We start from the raw sequence: 15,981 nt of genomic DNA on the forward strand, positions 1-15,981 counted from the left end.
GACAACCACAGAGAAAAGGGGTCTCTTCCTTTCGTCTATTGCATTATTAACAATGATGTGAAACCACCTGCCACTTTTATTGACATTGTTCTTCAAAGGAAGGCACGATGATGGAGCAACAATGTCATCCATGGATCTTATTTTAGCTAATAACCAATACTCGTGGCGGTGAGCAGGAGGTTTGAGCTAGTGGAGTTGTTCTAGTGAACCGGTGCGGACTCGAAAGGCCGACATGGCCTGTTTCCGCTCCGTAAATGGTTATATGTTTATATGGTTGTATGAGAACGACTTGTGAGTAGATCGTTAGGAAAATTATGGTAAGATCAGGTGAATCCATTTTTTTAAAATGGGAATAATACTGTAGTCTGGCAGCACACATCTGAATATGTGCAGAGGCACATATGGAATTCTCAAAGTATCTATCGAGCCTTAGTTGCTTATATTGGAAACAAAGACCATGAGATTTTTAGATATTAAAAAAGTCAGTGGAAATTGCTCACCATGTGGTGCCAAGGGAAGAGATCTGCCCTGACTCTATTGAGAGGCGAAGCAATGGGAGGGGCTGAATGGCCTTGATCTAGCATTTGTATGTCTTTTTGTAGGACGGTCTAAGTGAGATCACAATAGATAGTAGAGTCACTTAAAATTGATTGAGTGCATTTGTCATTAATACAATGAACGGTATAGATGAAGGACCTTGAGGGACTGCCATCATGAGGAATATCACTGTGTCTCACCACATTTCTTTCTACCTTGTCCCTTTGTGAAAAATTGTACATGGATTTTTTTTTTTAAGAAATGATCTTTTCTCAATAACGATGAATTAATTCCAATGTGGAAACAATTAGTAAAATAGAAATGGTGCAAAATAATTGCAAATCCCACACGATTAGATCTTTTGGTTTCATGTCTAAATTAAATTTAGACATTGAGCACGGGAACAGGCCATTTCGGCCCACGAGTCTGTGCCACCCATTTAACACCCTACACACCTGTACGTTTTGTTGAGTGGAGAATTTCATGAGCAAATGATATGAATGTTGAACAACCTAGTTTAATGTCCCTTCTCCCATCTCTGTCCTTTGCTGAGCAGCATGGTCAGTCCCAAGTCACCTTGTCTCACTTCAAAACAAAATGACTGTTGATTTAAAATGACTGAGAGCTCTGCCTGTGCCTGCTTTTCTTGAATTCTCAATCTCATCGCCCCTTTTCCCTCCTTAGCAACAAACATTTAAGATGAGAAACTAACTAATAAATTTTTGTGTCTCTCAATGTGCTGTGATGGGTCTCAGACTGGTCACTGAACACTTGTGCTACGAATGTGCTTTCTGTGGACTCACTTTGTTACTGTGGTGTGTCTCAGGTGCTGCCAACTCTCATTTTCTTGCTTGTTGTTACCTTTCTGTGTTCTGCCGCAGTTCGGCGTGTTCCACCTAGGTTCTCCATCAGCCCTCCACTCAGCCAAGAGATCGTGCCAGGTGGGAGTGTGAACATCACTTGTGTTGCTGTGGGCTCCCCCATGCCTTATGTGAAATGGATGCTGGGAAGTGAAGACTTAACCCCAGAAGATGACATGCCCGTTGGCCGCAATGTCCTCGAGCTTAACAGTGTCCAAGAGTCCGCTAATTACACCTGTGTGGCCATGTCTAGTCTTGGGATAATCAAAACAACATCACAGATTATTGTTAAAGGTAATTGAAAGAAGCTACTTGAGCTTGTGTGACTTGCCTCACACAACCATTCCAGGACACACCAAAGCACTTAACAGCAACTAAAATACTTTGGCAGTTTAATCTTCAGGAATGAGTAACCAGCCAAAGTATAGCAAATTCCCACAAATGGCAATATAATCTAAAACAAGGCCACAAAGCACTCAGTAGGTCAGGCTGCATCTGTAGTGAAAGAACCAAAATTATTGTTTAATATTGAAACTATTACAATTGAGAAAAAAAATTAAGTTGCAAATCAGGTGTGGGGGGGATGGTGAAAGGATGGATAGGATGAGACAGATTGTTAATGGGGCAATTAAGAGGGGATAAGGAAGGAAGAGGGGTTCCAAACAGCAGGTCAGGATCAAATGGAGAAAGGAGCAGGGATTTTTTAAAAATGAGCCGATATCGCAGACGGATGTCTTGCAGCAAAATAATGGCCAGAAAAAAATCAAAGTGTTGATCAAGTCACCCAAGATAAGTCCAAAATTCTTCTTCAGTGCTGTGAGAAAGTGACACCCTCTAAAATGTATTCTGAAGACACACACTTCTGACAGTTTATTAACACCACCATTACCTCATTGAGGATGAGTCCATGTTCTGTGCTGGAGTCTCAGGAATGGGACTTCAGTCACAAGCTTCTGAATTATTCCTGCAGTTACCCATGGGTGCAAAAATGACAGAGATAGGGTTGGATCTGAAATAATGCATCAAACGTCTCCCAGATATTTCAACTAACTCTGTCCACTTATTGATACTTGCAGCACTCCCAAAGCCCCCTGGAACTCCAATAGTGGTGGAGACCACTGCCACCAGTGTGACGCTAACATGGGATTCCGGCAATCCTGACCACATCAACTACTACATTATAGAGTACAGGCCCAAGAACACAGATGTACTGTACCAGACCATAGATGGCATCCAGACCCTACGCTACAGCATTGGTGGACTGAGCCCATACTCGGATTATGAGTTTAAAATCTCTGCTGTCAATTCCATTGGTCAGGGCCCACCCAGCGTGACAGTGGAGACTAGGACTGGTGAGCAGGTCCCCTCTAGCTCCCCACAGAATGTCCAGGCACGGATGTTGAGTGCAACCACCATGTTGATTCAGTGGGAGGAGCCCGAAGAACCAAATGGACAAATCCGGGGATACCGGGTCTACTACACGATGGAGCCCATGCAACCCGTGAGCAATTGGCAAAAGCACAATCTGGATGACAGCCTCCTCACAACTGTGGTCAACCTGATACCACAGACGACGTATAGTGTCAAGGTTTTGGCATTCACCTCTGTTGGGGATGGGCCGCTTTCACCCGAGATCCAAGTCAAAACTCAGCAGGGAGGTGAGTTATTTGGCTCTGTCCAAAATCCCCAAAGGTCATCGAGGGGGGGGGGGGGTGGTGTTTAATGCCAAATAATCTTCGGAGCCTCTTAATGAACCCTTGCACAATGTCCCTCGATCCCAAAATCTGTGCCAGTTTCCCAGTGTATGTTTTCTACTTACGAGCAGCAATCATTAACTATTTAAGAAAAATATCTGCATCCCCAAAGAGGGCAATTCTGTTGTTTTTCTAAGAGGTGGTGGATCAACAGATCATCCATAGGACAGTGAGAGGGTAGGGAACAACCCATTAAACAATGGATTTATATAACACTTCAGGTGGGAATAGTAAAGCATATTTGAGTCATTCAGCACTAAAACAGACCCTCAGCACATCAAATCCATGTTGACTTTTTGCCTATGAACATTTCTGATCCTTGCTTATTTCTCCATTAAATGCAGTAATTGTATCTACTTCTCTGACAGCCTGTTCCACTTCCTAACTAAAAACCTACCCCCTCTGAACCCATTTAAAACTCTTCCTCACCCATGCCCCTACCATGGGTGTAAGTACCCATGCTCCTACAAATTACTGTCAGATTTCCATAACCATAAACTGCAACTTGACAAAGAAAAGACCTGTTCGCACTTTTTTTTCTTGCACTGCCTGTTTTTGCAAATATGTAGTTATCTTTATATCCTTTTATTCCCTCTTTCCTTACTAGGATCATTTCTTGTATACCATTGTAGTTGGTGTGTCTTACATACCTATTTGGCTGCAACAAGTAAGCATTTTGGTGCATATGCATATTGCATACTTGGCAGTAAACTCGTTATCATAAATGTGATACACTTCTCTCAGATCACCTCCTCAGTTTCCAACCTACCTTTATCACCAACCCCCCCCACCCCACCTCATAACTAGTCCTCCAATCCAAGCAACATCCCATTGAATCTCCCCAGCGCCATCACATTCTACTAAGAATGAATTGTTATTGGTGATGTCACATTGCTGCGTGGCAAGGGAAGAAGATGGGTCATTGATGTAACCCAGTGATGTCTGCCTTCAGCTGATGGAAAGTTCCGGCTCAAAACCCAGGGAAGTTAATTAAATGCCCCGGTCAAGAGGGCATGTGAAATTCCCACTGGTAAGCTGGAATATGAACCAGATTCAAGTTTGAAATCAGGGTTTGCACAGGAGACTTTCGCTTGGCTGGACACATAAAATTACTGAGATCATTGAGCTTAGTCGGTCACTGGCTGCACAAGGTTTTTTTATAATTTTTTATTTTTCACACTGTGAACCACATCAACCAAAATATATACAAACGTTTCTCATTAAATATACACAGTGGCATTTTCTCCCTTTTTCCCCCCACTACCCTCCCTCCCCCCTTTCCAACCCCCTCCAAAACCAATAAATATTCAACATATACAATACTATAAAACCATTAAACAATGTCATCACATAATGAAAAATAAACAAGAAAAATGCGTCATCTACTTTTACACACTGGATCAAGTTGTTTTGTCTTCTTACCATTTTAGGGGGTGGAAGTCCAAGGCAAGCCCTCTCTGTTATGTTCATGTATGGTTCCCAAATTTGTTCAAATAATGTGACTTTATTTTTTAAATTATATGTTAATTTTTCCAATGGAATACATTTATTCATTTCCATGTACCATTGCTGTACTCTCAGGCTCTCTTCCATTTTCCAAGTTGACATTATACATTTTTTTTGCTACTGCTAAGGCTATCATAATAAATCTTTTTTGTGCTTTTTCCAATTTGAGGCCTAATTCCTTACTTCTTATATTACTTAGAAGAAAGATCTCTGGATTTTTTGGTATATTATTTTTTGTAATTTTATTTAATATCTGATTTAGACCTTCCCAAAACATTTTCACTTTCTCACATTCCCAAATTGCATGTACTGTTGTTCCTGTTTCCTTCTTACAGCAAAAACATCTATTTGATAATGTTGGATCCCATTCTTTTAAATTTTGAGGCGTTTTATATATATAACCTGTGTAACCAATTATACTGTATCATGAGTAACCTTGTGTTTATTGTATTCTTCATAGTTCCAGAACATAACTTTTCCATGTTTCATTTTTTATCTTTATGTTTAAATCCTTTTCCCACTTTTGTTTAGGTTTATAGCTTATTTCATCATTTTCCTTATCTTGCAGCTTAATGATCATGTTGGTTATAAATCTTTTATTTATCATTCTGTCTGTAATCACATATTCAAATCTGCTTCCTTTAGGTAATCTCAGTCTGTTTCCCAATTTATCCTTTAAATAAGCTTTCAGTTGATGAAATGATATGAGTTATTCCATATTTGTACTTCAGCTGTTCATATGTTAATAAATTATTTCCCAAAAAACAATCTTTTATTTTTTTTGTTTCCTTTTCTCTCCCATTCTCTAAAGGAAAGGTCATTGTAAAAGGGATTAATGGGTTTTGTGCCAGTAATAATTTTGATATTTACTAATTTGTTTTTTTTCTTTCTAAGTGGATCTTCTTTCATATATTAAGTAAATGATACAATACTGGTGAGCTTTTATATTGCACCAGCTTTTCATCCCACTTGTAAAGTATATGTTCCGGTACCTTCTCCCCTATTTTATCTAGTTCTATCTTAGTCCAGTCTGGTTTTTCCCTTGTCTGGTAAAAATCTGATAAATACCTTAATTGTGCTGCTCTATAATAATTTTTAGAATTTGGTAACTGCAAACCACCTTGGTTATACCTCTCTGTTAATTTATCTAACGCTATCCTTGGTTTCCCCCCTTTCCACAAGAATTTCCTTATTATTCTCTTTAGTTCATTAAAGAATTTCTCTGTTAAGGGAGTTGGCAACGATTGAAATAAGTATTGTATCCTTGGGAAGACATTCATTTTAATGCAATTTACCCTCCCTATCAACGTTAGCGGTAATTCTTTCCAATGTTCTAAGTCTTCCTGCAATTTCTTTATTAGTGGCTGATAATTTAGTTTGTACAGGTGGCTTAAGTTATTATCTAACCTAATACCTAGGTATCAGATTGCTTGTGTTTGCCATTTAAATGGTGATTTTTTTAAAAATTTCTGTATAATCCGCGTTACTCATTGGCATCACTTCACTTTTATTTGCGTTGATCTTTTATTGTAATTCTTTTATTGATATTTCTGGTTCTGTTAAGTATACTATGATGTCATCTGCAAATAAACTGATTTTATACTCCTCCTTTATTTTTATCCCTTTTATTTTCTGTTCTTATCAGTTCTGCCAATGGTTCCATTACTAAAGCGAACAGCGTGGGAGATAATGGACATCCCTGCCTAGTTGACCTACTTAATTTAAATTGGTTCGATACATATCCATTTACTGTTACCTTCGCCAATGGTCCATTATATAATGCTTTAATCCAATTAATATATTTTTCCGGTAGATTGAACCTCTGTAATACTTTGAATAAATAATTCCATTCTACCCTGTCAAAGGCTTTTTCTGTGTCTAAAGCAACACCCACTGTTGGCATCTTATTTCCTTGAACTGCATGAATTAAATTAATAAATTTACAGACATTATCCACTGTTCGTCTTTTCTTAATAAATCCAGTTTGATCTTGTTTTACTATTTTTGGTACACAGTCGGCCAATCTGTTTGCTAATAATTTTGCTATCATCTTGTAATCTGAGATATTGGTCTATATGATGCTGGTGTTAGTGGATTCTTCCCTGTCTTTTTATTACTGTAATTATTGCTGTCTTACATGAATCTGGCAAGTTTTGTGTATCTTCTATCTGGTTCATTATTTCCAGGAGAGGAGGAATTAATAACTCTTTAAATGTTGTATAAAATTCTATTGGGAATCCATTCTTTCCAGGCGTTTTATTATTCGGCGTCTTTTTTAAAATATCCTGTACTTCCTCTATTTCAAATGGTTTTATCCATTTTTTTTGTTCCTCTTCTTGCAATTTCAGCAGTTCAATTTTAGCTAAAAACTTTTCTATTTTATCATCTTTCCCCTCGTTCTCAGTTTGGTATAATTCTTCATAAAATTCCTTAAAATTTTCATTAATATCTGTTGGGTTATATGCAATTTGTTTGTCCTTTTTCCTTGATGCCAATACAGTTCTTTTAGCTTGTTCTGTTTTAAGTTGCCAGGGTAATATTTTGTGTGTTTTTTCTCCTAGTTTATAATACTTTTATTTTATTTTCATCATGTTCTTCTCCACCTTATACGTTTGTAATGTTTCGTATTTTATTCTTTTTGTCCACCAATTTTCTTATTTTGTTATATCATCCCTTTTTGCTAGTTCCTTCTCTGTACTTACTATCTCCCTTTCCTACTTCCTGATTATAGTCCTTTTTCATCTTAGTTTCATAATTTACTATCTGCCCTCTAATTAAAGCTTGCATTGCATCCCATAATATAAATTTGTCTTTCACTGATTCCGTATTTATTTCAAAGTACATTTTAATTTGACGCTCAATAAACTCTCTAAATTCCTGACTTTTAAGTAGCATGGAGTTTAATCTCCATCTATATGTTCTTGGTGGGATGTCCTCCAGTTCACTTGCTAATAATAGGGGTGAGTGATCAGATAACAATCTAGCTTTATATTCAGTTTTCCTAACTCTCCCTTGAATATGGGCTGACAACAAAAGCATATCAATCCTTGAGTATGTTTTATGCCTACTTGAATAATATGAGTATTCCTTCTCTCTTGGGTGCTGCCTCCTCCATATATCCATAAGTTTCATTTCCTGCATTGATTTAACCATAAATTTGGCCACTTTATTCTTTTTACTTGTCTTTTGTCCAGTTTTATTCAATATTGGATATAAATTAAGGTTAAAATCCCCTCCTATCAATATATTTCCTTGTGTAAAAAAAAAAATCCTGCATAAACTTTTGATCCTCCTCATTAGGTGCATATATATTGAGCAAATTCCAAAATTCTGAATCTATCTGACACTTTATCATTACATACCTCTCTGCTGGATCTATTATTTCTTCCTCTATTTTGATTGGTACATTTTTATTAATTAATATAGCTACACCTCTAGCTTTTGAATTATATGATGCCGCCGCTATGTGTCCTACCCAGTCTCTCTTTAATTTGTTATGTTCCACTTCAGTTAGATGCATTTCCTGCACAAATGCTATATCTATTTTTCTTTTTTCAGTAAATTTAATAGCCTCTTTCTTTTAATTTGGTTATGTATTCCATTAATGTTTATAGTCATATAGTTCCACGTGGCCATCTCATATCCTGTTTACACCTCATTTCCGCTTCCTCACTACCACCATCCCCCTTTTCCCCATTTTCATCTCTCAGTTTTCCCTTTTTAAACACAATGTTTGACAACACATTGAAAACATAAAATACTCCAACTCCCACATCCAATATTACCTTAACCCCAAATAGCCCCCTCCCCCTCCCTGAGTTTCCCCTTATCCCTTGCCGGGCAACCACAACTCCCCTTTCCATTTGGATTGCGATCCTGCTTGCAAGCGTCAACTGATTTCGCAGTGACGGTTATTCTCTCCCCCCCAAAATCCCCCCAGAAAACACTTTTTTACACATATAACAAAATTCTCCCTTTTTTTCCCCTTACTTCCTTCCTTCCCTTTTCTTTCCCTTCTTTAGTTCTTTACATATACATTGTTTTTAGATCTTTATATATACTTTATCACCGATCTTCATTCTTATTACATCTCTTCATCTCTCCTTCTGTCCTGCAAGCGTTCTGCAAATTCTTATTGCTTCCTCCGGATCCGAGAACAGTCTGTTTTCTCCCCGGGGATAAATATTTTAAGCACAGCTGGATGTCTTAATATGAATTTATAACCTTTTTTCCATAGGATCGATTTTACTGTATTAAATTCCTTCTTTTTTTTAAGAGTTCAAAACTTATGTCTGGGTTAAAAAAAAAATTTTTGACCCTTGTCTTCTCTAATTTTATTCCTTCCCCGCTCCAGTATATTTTCTCTTGTCGTATATCTCAAAAGTTTTACTAAAATAGATCTTGGTTTTTGATGTATCTGTGGTTTCGGAGCTAGTGTTCTGTGTGTCCTTTCTATTTCCATTTCTTCCTGCATTTCTGTCGTTCCCAGGACCTTCGGGATCCATTCTTTTATCAATTCCTTCATATCTTTACCTTCTTCATCTTCCTTTAGGCCCACTATTTTTAATTTGTTTCATCTACTATAATTTTCCAACATATCAATTTTCTGAGATAACAACTCTTGTGTCTCTTTAATTTTTTATCACTTTTTTCCAATTTTCCTCTTAAGTCGGTTACTTCCATTTCTACAGCCGTTTCTTGTTCTTCCACATTTTCTACTCTTTCCCCTATTTCTGTCATTACTAGTTCTAATCTTGTATTTTATCTGTTCTTTTCATTTTTCTTTTAATTGCACTAAATTCTAATGTCAACCATCCTTTTAATGCTCTCATTTGTTCTTCAAAAAAAGCTTTATTTATATTCTGTCCATCTGTTTTACCTTCTATTTCTCTAAGAAGATCTTGCTCTTCTTCTTCCTCTTCTTCTGTGTCTGTACCTTTGTTTGTGTCTTCTTCTTTTCTTCTTTGTATCTGTGTCTCTTCTGATTTTTCTGATGAGTTGCTTGTCTCACTTTGTCGGATCTCTTCTCGCTTGGCCCTCTCCTTCTGAGCTGCTCATCTGTCGAGCCTCCTGCTGCTTCTCCTCTTGCCGTTCACCCCGTCGACTTTCTTTCTCACCTGGTACTTCACTCCCTCTCCTGCCACTTTCCTCATCTTCCAGCTGAGAGCCCTGGTGTCAGGCGTCCCTCAACTGGTTGCGCTCCTCGGCTGACCCCCCCCACCTCTCAGTGGTTTTCTTTACCTTAGATTGCGCACTGCTCATGTACGACTCCTCGTGCATGCACAGCTGCACATTTTTGTTTGGCTCAGAGAGCCATTTTTGCAGTCCACCGGTCGGGGGGGGGGGGGGGGGGTCGCGACTCCGCAGGGCCGACACCAACCTCTGAGATTGGGCACTCTTCGCCACAACGGCTCCCTGTTCCATCGTGCAGGTAAGGACTTCTCCTTTCTTTTCTTCTTTTTTTCCCCGTTGTTTTTACTTTTTCCTTCTTAGGGGCCATCTTCTTTCTCTTCTCTGCAACTTTATCTTTTAGTTCTTATATTTTATATTTATTAAACTTTTGTTCTTCTTTTCTGGAGAGGGCTGGTTTTACCCTATCAGCCACTACTCCATCATGTGACTCCTTTCTGGCTGCACAAGGTTTAGGAGTAAGATGAGGGGGAACTTACTCAGAGAGTGGTTACTGTGTGGAGTGGGCTTCCGGGAAAGATGGTGGAGGCAGGGTCAATTTTGTCATTTAAGAAAGTTGGATAAGTATATGGATGGGATGAGGATGGAGGGATATGGGCAGAGTGCTGGTAAGTGGGATTAGAGGAAGGTACTTGGATCAGTGCAGACTAGAAGGGCCAAATTGGCCTGTTTCCGTGCTGTAATTGTTATCTGGTTATATATAAGAAGATTCTAGTCCTGCGCCCTGCTCTGCTCCGATTTCAGCTGAATTACAAGTCATCACATTATCGCAAGCCTCAGTAGCCCATAGAGCAGCCAACTGCTTTCAGGAAGCTGAGATGGGAGAAACGTTAACAAAACAAAAATCTTTCCTGACCATGCACACATGCTATCAATTTTAAGGGCCTAACAAACTCACAATGTTGGATGCTAACTGCAGAATTACATTTCTTTTCACTGTGTGCACATCGGAATCTGAGAATAATTCCCTGCCCCCTTCAACTGCTTAGCTTTAGATTAGATTTGCACCATTATATCTGGATGGGACATCATGACACATGTCACTACATTCTTTCCTGGGCAGTGATGCATAATGCAGGCATTCAGCTGCATGTTATCTGACAGCCATTTCTTAAGTAGCAATCAATAGTGCCACAAACTGCTGCTGTATCACCTCCTCTTCACAAAGGGAGCAGCAGCAAAAGTAATTGTCACACTTTGTATTGAAGAGGAAAAAAAATCCTTGTAGGGAATGTCATCTGTATCATTTAAAAGGGAAAACTTTGCTGAGACTGTAGCCTCCTCAATTGCTGTTTCATTAGAAATCAGTGCTTCAGATCAACCAGAATCAAAATTTATTGTCATGAACAAGTCACAAAATCCATTGTTTTGAAGCAGCGACACAGAGCAAACATTCATCTGAACCACCTTACCACTATAAATAAAAAAAATACCGCACAAAATATAAAAGCAAGGCTGTGATCATTCAGGAATCTGATGGCGGAGGGGAGGAAGCTGTCCTTGTGCCATCTTCAGGCTCCTGTACCTCTTTCCCAATGGTAGCAGAGTGAAAAGGGCACGATGAGAGTCCTTGAGGCTAGAGACTGCTTTCTTAAGACACCGCCTCTTGTAGATGTCCTTGATGTAGTGAAGACTGGTGCCTGTGATGTCACAGGCCAAGTTAACAACCCTCTGGAGTTTTTTTCTTGTCTTGAGCATTAGCACCTCTGTACCAGACAGTGATGCAACCAGCCAGAATGCTCCCCGTGGTACACTAGTAGAAGTTTTTGAGAGTCTTCAGTGACATACGAATTTTCTCAAACACCTCACAGAGTATGGCCTGCTGGCGAGACTTCTTTGTGATTGAATCATGAGACCTCATACTGCTGGTGATGGGTTGTATAAAGGATGGAGATGAGGCAGCATACAGGATGATGATTGAAAACCTGGCTGAATGGTGCACTAACAACAGTCCTGCACTCAATGTCACCAAAACTAGAGCTGATTGTTGACTTCAGGAAAGGAAAGCCGGAGGTATATGATCCAGTGATCATTAGGGGAGTCAGAAGTGGAGAGGGCGAGCAAGTTTAGGTTCTTGAGAGATCTCGGAGGATCTTTCCTGGACCCCAACACACCAATGGCATCATGAAGAAAGCACATTAATACCCCTAATTCCTCAGGAGTTTGGTATGACTCCAGAAGCCTTGGCAAATTTCTACACAGAGGTGTGGTGGAAAATGTGCTGACCAGCTGCATCACAGTCAGGTATGCTGAGTGTAAAGCCCTCCTAAGCATCGTGGACACAGCCCAGGACATCACAGGCAAAACTCTCCCCACTATTGAGTACATCAACAGGGAACGCTGCCGTCGGAGGGCAGCAGCAATCATCAAAGACCCTCACCACCCAGCACACACTCTGTTCTCGCTGCTGCCATCAGGAAAGAAGAATAGGTGGCACAAGACTCGTACCACCAGGCTCAGGAACGCTGCTACCCGTCCAATCAGACTCCTCCACGACAAAGTCAATCAGAAACTCATTTAAGGACTCTTGTGCACTTTATTGATTTTCTTTTGTTCTGTCTGCATTGTGCACTTGTTTACTGTTCCCAGTTCTTTATTTGTTTATATGTAAATTTTGTGTACATTTTTTTGCACGACAAATTAGTGATAATTCTGCCACGCCTGCACAGGTAAGGAATCTCAGGGTTGTATGTGATGTCATGTATGTACTCTGAAAATAAATCTGGTGAAATATTTCCCCCACCCCGATATTGTTATTTAGATCCTCCAACTGAGAACATGTTAGATGATTCAAGATGTGACAGTGGTTCTAGGAATCGCAGACTGGTAAATTAAGTGATTGCTCCCGCTTACTTGCTACCATTTTCTCTCGGTAGTGATCATACTCCTTGGGTGAGAACACTGTCACCTTTTATGACAGAAAACCTGCAGATTCACTCTCCCAGTAACCATGCGAGATTGCAAAACTGTTACTGTGCATTCAGGAAATTAAGAAATGAGATCTATGTAGGTAGACAAAGTCAAGATTTAAGATGGGGTGTAAGGTAACATTAAGACATCCATTGTGGGAGAATGTGAACACCTCGTTATGCAAACATCTATTGACAAATTGAAGTAGCTGTTTTTTTTTCTGATTTGTTCTGTTATGCAGGATATATTAAACATAGCACAATGACACCATTTCCATAATCTCCACAAAATTTTAGCAGGATTGATTTTATATAGCCTTTTACTACTCTAACATAACAATTGGTGGCCATTGTGTCCACTGGCCTCACTTGTGGTAAGTCCTTTCTGTGTAAAACATAGAATACCCACTATTTGAACATGAGTCAAGGTGGGGTTGAACCAAAGATGCAAGAGTCTAGTTTTCCGTGGGATTCAGATTGTGGTAAGAAACTTGTGAGCTACAGTTTGTGACTGAGCTGTGAGGTTGGAGGTTAAGGTACATATTTTGTTTGCGGGCAACTGGTGTTACACCAGAAGATCTCAAGTTACCTGCATTTACTATTGGCTGTATATCTTGGCCTCTTCTTTCAGTTCCTGGCCAACCAATCAACTTCAAGGCTTCCCCTAAATCTGAGACAACTATTGAGTTGAGGTGGACTGCACCCAAACAAGATGAAATTATTGGCTACGAGTTATACTATCGTGATGAAGAGTTGGGGAAGGAGGTGAGTAAATGTTCCATCTTGACTATTTGACATCGTGGAGCATTCCTTGAATCTAACTGGTGGGACTAGTTAAATCATCTTAATTCGCAATGACTTTTTCATCCTTGCAGTACAATATTATTTACGTAGAATTTTAGAATTGGAAGATTAGTTTTCGGAGTTTAAATGCAACCGAACCTATTTCCAGCTTCCTTCTGTTACATACCAGACAGCAGCAATAGAAATTAGCCCAGACAGTGTTATTTTTTAAATAATATTTTTATTATAAATAAACAGTAATATAACACTTTAATTTATTTACACTCATCTAAATTTACCTACACTTAACTAACTTAACCGCCAACTATGTCAAAATATACTGGTGTGTGTGTGGATTAACCCAAGCCATTACAGCTCAATGGACAATTCTCGGAAGGCGATTCAAAGTCCAGTTTCGTCGGAAATTCAGTGTTAACATGTAAGCTTGAAATTGATGCGACACACAGGTGTTAGAGGGATGAGACATGCAGGCTTTAGATGAAGTTAGCAGTTCATAAGGAAGAGACCGGGGGTGAGAGAATGTTTATAAATCATGAAACCCTTGTTGAGTTGCTTCCAGTGAAATTACCTTTTTAGACGAATACCAACCAAAACTCCCCTCTTCTTTGGTGTAGGGGACACGAAATAAGTGATGCTCACAAAGCTTCCAGAACCTTTTCTGTGGGTCAGCTGAACTCAAGTGAATCTCACTCTAGTCACTACCCAAGTGCAGTTTTTCACCACACATGTATTTCTTCCAAGAGCTGTTTACTCCTGGGCTGTCTCCTTAAAAATGGCCCCTGAGCAAACTGTGTGCTCAGTCTTAATCTGTTGGTCATGTGGTCTCTGCACCCGGGTTTTAGGGACACTGCCTTCCTTCTCCAAAAATGTATCCAATTTAGGGACATGCTGTCTTCAGCCTGCAGCCAGTTTCACAGACACGCCAAAGCCTGCAGAGTTTGTTAAATCTGTTCTCTTAAAGTGACAGTCTCACACATATGAAAATGAACTGAAAAGTGGGAGCAGATCACACATTATCCAACTTTAAGAACAAATATTCAATGCCTATCCAGGGCAAAGTGATGCCCAATAAAGTGCTTAATAGTGCCCAGATGTTGCATCAAGTAGAGAACATGGAAGGAGGAAATATTACATCTTAGTAACATACTTAAAGCTAAAGCAAGCTAATTTACAATGGAATTAGTTTCTATTTAAATGATAAATTTAAATCATAGTTATACTTTTAACAGCAGAGCTCTGCATTATATATCATTTTATAGTATGCAATGCCACGAGACATTTATGAGATATTGTCTAAATTGTTCTTGCGTAATAGTAAACGTTTATTCAATTTTTTTCCCACAGGAAGTAATAAGTTTTCAGCCTAGCATGACATACTTAGTGACTGGGCTCCGTCCCAACACTCTGTACTACCTCCGGTTGGCTGCACGCTCCACACATGGCCTTGGTGTCTTCACCTCCGAGATCTCTGCACGGACCCTTCAGGCCAGTAGGTTTCATTCCACGTTCATCTTTCAAACACTACCAGAGTAAAGGGTGTTGGGGTTCTGGGAAACTTCAAGCCAAAGATTCAGGTGAAAAAGTTGATCTACTTAGTGGGAACTGCTTTCAGACATGCACCCTCATTGAAATTATGAACAGCTGAATAGAACATTGACTAAGTCTGATACAGATAGGATCAATGTATTCCCTTTCTGATGGCTTAAAGTTGATCCATGCAAGAATTCCTTGCACCTTGGTACTGCTCTCATGATCTCACTCAAATGAGCTGCAAGATTTGGAATTGAAAGTGTTATTGTCAGGCTGAGTTGTTAGCATGGTATGGAGTATCTCTACATTGAATCCAATCAAAGTTGATTGCTGGCATGCCTTGTCCTCACAGAGAAAAACGCCTAACTGCTTCCCTTCCTTGCCTCCCACCAAAATAAAATTGCTTTCTGGAATAATTCCATTTCCAGGGATAAAATCAATTCCCAAAGTGAAATCACCAGAAGAAATGTTCAGAAAACATAGTGTAGCACCCTGTCTCATTATAGAAACTAATTTTTAGTTTGTGTGGGAATGCTGCTGTTTGCAACTTGCAGAACTAATTAAATTCTGGAACTAGTGCCAGTAGTTCAGTTGCTTGTTAAGAGCATCAATTTGGAAAAGGATCTTTCAGCTGGTTTCTCAGAGAAGTTGAGTACAATGAATCATCTAAATCCCCAACATCTACAACCTAGAGGAATAGGGGCAGCAGTGTAGGGGGCTACCGTCACCTGCAGATTCCACACATCACTGTAACTTAGAAATATATCACCATTCCATCATTAGCCCTGGATTCAAATCCTGGGACTTCCTACCCAACAGCGCTGAGAGAGTATTTTGATGACTACAGCACTTTAACAAGACATCTCATCAACTTCTTGAAGAATTAGGAAT

General features: G+C 39.4%; 1 protein-coding gene across 20 annotated transcripts in view; it reads left to right on the forward strand.

Moving 5' to 3' along the window:
- The window catches only part of LOC138759021 (receptor-type tyrosine-protein phosphatase S-like), a 449,917-nt gene that overhangs the window by 269,236 nt on the left and 164,700 nt on the right, over nt 1–15,981 (forward strand). For 19 of the 20 annotated variants that reach the window (XM_069928794.1, XM_069928793.1, XM_069928795.1 and 16 more), the window contains 4 exons: nt 1,419–1,691; nt 2,474–3,055; nt 13,388–13,521; nt 14,905–15,049. In XM_069928794.1, coding sequence (XP_069784895.1) covers nt 1,419–1,691; nt 2,474–3,055; nt 13,388–13,521; nt 14,905–15,049 — 1,134 coding nt within the window. The remainder of the gene's footprint in view (nt 1–1,418; nt 1,692–2,473; nt 3,056–13,387; nt 13,522–14,904; nt 15,050–15,981) is intronic. The other variant, XM_069928799.1, reaches the window with a different exon arrangement.

This window comes from Narcine bancroftii, chromosome 3 (genome assembly GCF_036971445.1).
Source record: "Narcine bancroftii isolate sNarBan1 chromosome 3, sNarBan1.hap1, whole genome shotgun sequence".
Taxonomy (NCBI): Eukaryota; Metazoa; Chordata; class Chondrichthyes; order Torpediniformes; family Narcinidae; genus Narcine; species Narcine bancroftii.